At 39.7% G+C, this 7512-nt stretch overlaps 1 protein-coding gene across 1 annotated transcript; it reads left to right on the top strand.

Annotated features, from left to right (window-relative positions):
• Nucleotides 463-4663, top strand: LOC109720906. Its single transcript, XM_020248256.1, has 7 exons — nucleotides 463-715; nucleotides 934-1051; nucleotides 1528-1616; nucleotides 2157-2203; nucleotides 2319-2407; nucleotides 3314-3447; nucleotides 3626-4663. Exons 1-7 carry the CDS (start codon nucleotides 614-616, stop codon nucleotides 4388-4390), a joined length of 1344 nt encoding a protein of 447 aa, XP_020103845.1. The 5' UTR covers nucleotides 463-613; the 3' UTR covers nucleotides 4391-4663.

Genomic DNA, 7512 nt, shown 5'->3' with positions numbered 1-7512 from the left:
TAATTCATTCTTTATCCTTACCTTATCCCTCTTAATTTCTACTCACCTTCACACTTTCTATCTACGTCTGATATTTCGTCTTCTCACATTCTTATTTTTCAAATAATACATTTACATTCGCGTAATTTATCGTCATCTAAACAAATTATTTTCACAAGAAAAAGAATAAATAAGATCTCTTTATACTTTTTTTTTTTATATTATTTATATTTATTGATATCAAATGCCAAATTCCCCACAAATTTTAAATTTTTTTTTATTTTTTTTATAGTAGATTAGCCTGCCGCAGTGGGCGGATAAATTCGCTAGTCGGTACATACTGGGCCATGAGTGCCGCCGTGAGTGCTCTGTGAAGCACAGTTCCCGACGGTGCTGCCGCATTAACGGAATCCGTCAGTCCGGCTGTTATAAATAACGCCTTCCCTTACCCACTCACATGTTTTCTCTGTTCATCTCACTACAAACACTCGAAGGTGTTTTTATACCTCCCACCCCCCTTCAGCCCTCCAGTCCACCCCCACCCACCCACTCACTTCTACCCTAGCTAGAGCTGAACGTATAGTTTTGAAAAGAAAATACACATATAGCCCGTTTTCGTTTTGTGTAGTGGGGGATGAGGATAGTGGGGATGGAGAAGAAAGAGCCCAAGGATAGAGAACGAATCAATGCCGTTCTCAAGATCCTGATGAAGCAAGCTCCGCTGACTATGAAGCAGGTCTTTATATATCTGCTTCCGCTTCTTAATTTGTTTAGATCACAGAAGGGCGCCGCCGGGTTTTACCTTCCCTTATTTTTTATTTTTCAAATGAACCTTAAAGAACGGGTGTTGTGTTATCCGTCGACGTCTGATGGTGGTGGTGTATTATATATATATATATATATATATATATATATATGGTGTGTTTAATTAATCCATACTGCTTCGGAGTGCAGGAGAAGTTCTGCAACGACGGGTGCGTGGAGAGGTTTCTGAAGGCGAGAGGACACAACGTGAAGAAGGCGGCGAAGCATCTCAGGGGCGTTCTTTCCTGGAGAGACTCCATCGGAACCGGTACGAATACGAAGAGGAATAGCTACACACATTTTCTCTCTCTCTCTCTCTCTCTCTCTCCTGTTGCTTTTCGTTTCAATATTTTGACTTTTATTTGAATTTTGAATCGTTTGGTATGTGGAAAAAAGTCAAAAAGTTTCGGTTTACCCTCTCCTGTTTACTTTTTCACGCACTTTCCATTTACAAATTTGGCTCTTTTTTATTATTATTATCATTACTTTGTACTAGTACTGTTTTTTCTTTAGTTTGAATAAGTGCTTCCTTTTCTTCATTTCTCGTTTTTCTTTTTTTCTCTTCTTTTCTTTGATCTTCTCGTTTTAGGGGAATCTTTGTATTTATTTACGGGGAACTAGTAGTTGCCTGCTATAAGCTCCTCTTCTTCTCTATCTGCATCTTTTGGTTGGTTTCCAAACTCTGACCATGTAGCGTTGCCTGTGATCGAACAAACAAATTAATGAATAAATTATGAGGAGCAGAGCATTTAATCGCCGACGAGTTCTCCGCCGAGCTGGCCGACGGCGTTGCTCACGTGGCGGGTCACGACGACGAGGCCAGGCCTGTCATGGTAATTACCTACTGCTCTGAAAGCTCTTCTTCTTTTTTTTTTTTATTCTTTTCCGTCTTCAGCTAGCTAATTCAAGCCTATTTGAAATATACAATATTTAATTAGACGCACACTTAATTTTATTTTCTCTTAAAAATTCAGAAAACAAATTAAAAGCTTAACTCTATATATATATATTAATATATATATATATATATATATATTATATATATAATATAGTGTGAATTTTTGAAACATTTTGAAAGCAATTTTGCATTAAAGTGTGATGCAATAGTCACCGAATGAGGCATTTAGCAGATAGATGTTTCCGATTAATATTTTTAAAAACATATAAACAAAAAAAAAAAAAAAAAAAAAATGCTTTATCCTCATCCAACACCCGGGCATAGAGGGCGGTAATACATGCAGCAGAGCATATCTTGGCTCACTAATTTAGACCTCAATTATTAGACTAAATATTTATATTACTATTGGTTCTGAAGCCGAGTTCTTTTTTATCAGCAAATTAATTAACTTCCTTTTTGTTAATCTTTTCTACAGGTCTTTCGGATCAAGCAAGACTATCCCAAGATTTATTCTCAGAAATCGTGAGAAACGCCCTCTTTTATTTATTGCTATATCCCAGAAATTTAATACACTTTAATTTTTTTTCGGCGTCCATTAATATGGGGAATTAACCCAACGAATAATGCCTTTTTTTAGGTTTGTGCGATTGCTGGTTTTCACCCTAGAAGTCGCCGTCTCCTCCATGTCCAGATTTGTGGACCAGTTTGTACTCCTCTTTGATGCCAGTAAGCTCAAAATTTACCTTTCAAATATCTTACCAATAGTAATTTAAGTCCATTTATTTTTCTAATTTAGTATACCCATAATAATAAATAATGATACAATGTCCAGTGAATGAACAAGGTCAGAGAGAGAGAGAGAGAGAGAGTGTGTGTGTGTGTGTGTGAATGCGTGTGCGATTTTGCTGTGTGCGTGACCACGTGGGGAGAATGGCAGTGGCGAAGTGAGTGGGTTGTGTGGTTGTTATCCTCGTCGCACAGAATAGGATAGGAATAGAATAGTAGCCGAAACGTATTTGGCTCCTCTGAAGTCCTACTGAGCTTTACTATAAATTCCCCCAAACCATTTAAGTTAAGACCAATACTGCTACTCGGCCATACAACCAAAAAAAAAAAAAGTATAAAGGTTATATCCTATTCTTGAAAGAACGTGTATTCGGCACTAATTTTATCAACTTTTTTTTTTTCAAAAATATTAAAACCTAAAAAGATTAATTATGTAAATTTTTGAATGGATAAATACGAGATTGACCTTCCAATTTGAGTATACAAGTAGTGGTATTTTTCGTAAGTTAAAAAAATATAAGTTCCTCTGATGCCGGGGACCATTTTCTTTTTTCTTTTTTTTTTTTTGTCTTTTTCTCCTCTTTTTAGGACTACGATCCGCAGATCTTCTTTTCTGCGGTCCCCTACGTAGAAAACGCGGGATGCGCGCTCTACTGTTTCAAATTACTATTTACTCTTGTTAAATTAATTATTTACTAATTAATTAGTATGGATGGTATTTTACTAATTCTTTTTTTTCTTTTAGTTTTTTTCTTTTTTTCCCTTTTTTTTCAAAATGAATGCGTAGCAACACATGCACCGACCCAGTTTTTAGTGATTGTCGCGTGCCTGAGTCTGTCTTTGCAGGCTTTTTCAGGTCGGGCTCTACTTTCTTGAACTTGTTTATTGGCACCTTGAAGATCATCGCCGACTACTACCCCGGTCGCCTCTACCGAGCTTTCGTCATCGATCCTCCCCCTGTCTTCTCTCTCCTCTGGAAGGTCACTATTCTTTCTTCTTTTCTTTTTTTATTTTTTCATTTTATTTTTTACTTTTTCCTGATCTTATTTATATTTATTTAGTTTATTTGCAAAGGAACCGATTATATATTAATCATTTTTATTTTCTTTTTCTTTTTGTATTTTTGGGCGTTGTCGGGGCCCTGGCAATAATTTGCAGGGAGTGCGTCCGTTTGTGGAGCTGGCGTCGGTGACCGCGGTGGTGAGCTCTGTGGACTACCTGGAGGACTCGACGTCGACACTGGGGACGGCTGCCGGCGGCGTGGAGAGCTGCAGCTTCATCGGGTCGCACCCGCGGACGGCCTCACTCCGCTTGGAGTCATCCGCTCTGACAACAAAGCCGTCAGTCGGCTCCACCTCCAACCGCTTCTCCTTCACCGTCTCCCGCTTCGACTCCCTCAAGCCCTGGTACCTCTCCACCTCCACCTCCACCTCCACCTCCGCCACCTCGAACCGCATCGCCAGCCCCTCGCTCGTCGGCGCGTCTCCGCTCAGCGCGCGCTCCTTCTCCTTCGCCTCCCCCGCCGCCCGTTCCGGCAGCACTCCACGCACCCCCTGCCCCTCCTCGTCGATGTCCTCTCGAAAGCAGCAGCAGCAGCAGCAGACTGCAAGGCAGCAGCCACGGACGCCGCTGCCGTCGTTCCTGCAGTCCCCGGCGATGCTGTTCAATGCGAAAAGCCGAGCTGGGGTTAGGGATCGGGAGAGGGAGGGGGAGAGGGAGAGGGATGCTTTCCTCCCCTTCTTGAGGTTCTACCGGAAGCCCTACGACGAGAAGCTCTACCGCGCCAAGATGCGTCCGCCCCTCGGCGGCCTCATCTCCATCGTCTCTAATTCCCACACACTCAAGCGGCCACAGCAGCAGCAGCAGCAGCAGCAGCGGCAGCACGGTGGGACCGCCCTCCTACACCACTACCAGAGGTTCTAACAAGCACTAGCTAGTGCTGATGCTGCACCAAAAGAATATATTGGGTGGGTCTCCAAAATATTACTCTTTTCACTCTTTTCCATATATTCTACTTGTGCTCGCTCTATTTCGCTACATCTACGCATGCATGCAAGTGCTTCAGCTCTCTTTTAACTTGCGAGTTTTAACATTCGTAAACCAATGTACAAATAAGTATCGATCCATCGTGACGAAAATAAATCGTGTTTCTGTACGCGCAGTTCGCTTTCGTATATTGTTAATTTGTTTATTATACATTATTTTTTCTTCTGAAAGAATTAAACGGCTAATTAGGTTACTTGTATTAGTATTGGTGTTTACTGCATAGAAGGTCGTTGAACAACGACCAAAACTTAATTTGAAGCACAATTTGTTATTCACCGACGCACTAAATCATATTTTTCACTGTAGAGTGAAAAAAAAAAGAAGAAGAGTAACAAGGAGTCTATATTTCTTGTTGCCAAATATCTCATTTGTATTACAGAGAGGTGCGACTGCTTAAGATAGATAGTAGATCAAGCTTATATCGTGAGACCCTTTCTGTATTCACCATTAGTTTAGATTAGATAACATAAAATGAGAAAGTGATATTGGATGAGAAAAGAGTACAACTCAAAGAAATTGAAGATTTGAGATGCCGAATCTAGTTGGGTCGAAAAATCCCAAGAGTTTGGAATTATCAAATTCCACTTGAAAAAGATGAAGCTAAGTGAGATTATATTAGAAAGTGTTAACATTTATTTAATTTAAATGATTTAAAATTTTATTTTGGCTCATGGGCTTTCTGGGTGGCCCAATATATATTAAATGGGCTTTATCTGAGAACTCGTGCATAACCTGCTACATAAATGTTTAGTTTCATATTAAAAACTAATGACATATAGTAGTACTTCATATTCTCCATCATACTCAAGTTAGTTGCTTGGATGATAATGAGATTGGTGTGATCCACAAAACGCAAGCGCACGACACAAATCAAGCCAGACACCACGGTTCGATTCACTTTTTATTTTTCATTTTTATTTTTTATTTACCCGGATATTTCTTGACTTAATCTCTTATCAGCAAGGTCAAACAGCTAACCCAAGAGTCGTACCTCGGTAAGGTCAAACAACTAAGTGGAGACGGCTCAAAAGGGCCATTAGACCCTACATTGGTTGCACGTGGTGGCGGTTCTCATTGGCACCTATCTGTATATAAAAGAGAGTGCATAAGAGGTTAAAAGAGTTTTTCGTCCGCCGGTACTTCTCATATATACTACCCTGAGGATTACACATCTTCGTTCTTTACTTATTGGATTTCTGAAAGTTACTTGGTTCAAGCTGTGCTACCCTAGAGACGTGCCAACGGGGTAGCTCATAGTCATTGTATCGTTAGAGGTGATTGCTAGAACGAGAGATAATCTCGCTTTTAGGACAGTGCCTAGCACGTCTCCACCTGCAATCCTTTATCTGAACTTCATATCTTTTTAATATTTTGCTATCAATTCTTGCATGCGTTTTTTTTTAAAACAATAGTTTAAATACCTTTATTTAAAAATAGTTTAACAGGTTAATTATCTGCTAAAATAATAGACAAATTTTCCAACGGAATGATCCTATCATATTCATTCGAATTATCTTTTGCCTTTTATAAGTTCTGTTAGAACTAAAACCGAGAAGATCTAGTTCGTTGGATGCGAAAATATCAAAAGAGATCCGAGAAAGAGAGAAGAAAAATAAAGAACACAATATTTACGTGGTTCGGCCATCGGCCTACGTCCATGGGCGAAGACGGAGCGGAGATCTTCATTATAATAAAAGAGGTGTACAAAATATGCCTCTCTCACAAAACCCTAATCCCAAAAAATAGACCTATATTCCCTCTCTCATCTTCCGCACTAAATCAATAGCAGAAAGAGTATATTTATAATAGTGGCTAAATCCTAATACGATTAGGAATACAAACCCACCAAGATTAGGAATATCTCGATAAATTAGGCATAATCTAAACTTAACTTAATGGGATAATTAAAACAGAATAGGGTTAGAAGACCTTGCAGTACTAGAATTCGAGACATATTTAACAATCACCACCTTGGCTTGAATCCTATGTCTTCAACACCAAAATCCCAAGAGCTCCTGAAGTGCTACTGCACATGCGAACAAGTTTATGGAATACTTCACCTTGATCGCCTAAAAACTTAATGAACAAATCTGCGGGATTCTCTGAAGTGCCAATCTTCTCATCTCCAACTACGCCTTTTGCAACCTCTGTTGCATCAGAACGACAACTTGTCGTAGAGCGAAACTGCTGGAGCGATCAAACTTCTCGATCTCAAATTCGTCGACGTCTTAAACACCCAAATGAACATTCCGGCTCTGATACAAGTTTGTTAGAACTAAAACAGAGAAGATCTAGTTCGTCGGATGCGAAAATACCAAAAGAGATCCGAGAAAGAGAGAAGAAAAATAAAGAACACAATATTTACGTGGTTCGGCCAACGGCCTACGTCCACGGGTGAAGACAGAGCGGAGATCTTCATTATAATCAAAGTGGTGTAAAAAATATGCCTCTCTCACAAAACCCTAATCCCAAAAAATACACCCATATTCCCTCTCTCATCTTCCGCACTAAATCATGTCTCGAATTCTAGTACTGCAAGGTCTTCTAACCCTATTCTATTTTAATTATCCCATTAAGTTAAGTTTAGATTATGCCTAATTTATCAAGATATTCCTAATCTTAGTGGGTTTGTATTCCTAATCGTATTAGGATTTAGCTACTATTATAAATATACCCTTTCTGTTATTGATTTAGTGCAGAAGATGAGAAAGGGAATATGGGTGTATTTTTTGGGATTAGGGTTTTGCGAGAGAGGCATATTTTATACACCACTTTGATTATAATGAAGATCTCTGCTCCGTCTTCGCCCGTGGACGTAGGCCGTTGGCCGAACCACGTAAATATTNGAAAGGTTTGACGCCTGGACCAATCTGAAAATCGCAGGCCGCAAACCTACCTAAAAAATTTGAGCCTTATCCTCATCATCTCGAACCACAAAAAGAACACAATGCAGTAATCGGGAGAACTCCCGCTCATACTCAGCTACTGTCCTGTCCCCG

This window comes from Ananas comosus, linkage group 15 (genome assembly GCF_001540865.1).
Source record: "Ananas comosus cultivar F153 linkage group 15, ASM154086v1, whole genome shotgun sequence".
Taxonomy (NCBI): Eukaryota; Viridiplantae; Streptophyta; class Magnoliopsida; order Poales; family Bromeliaceae; genus Ananas; species Ananas comosus.
Note: the sequence above shows the minus strand (reverse complement) of the source record. Positions and strands in the feature narration are given on the sequence as shown.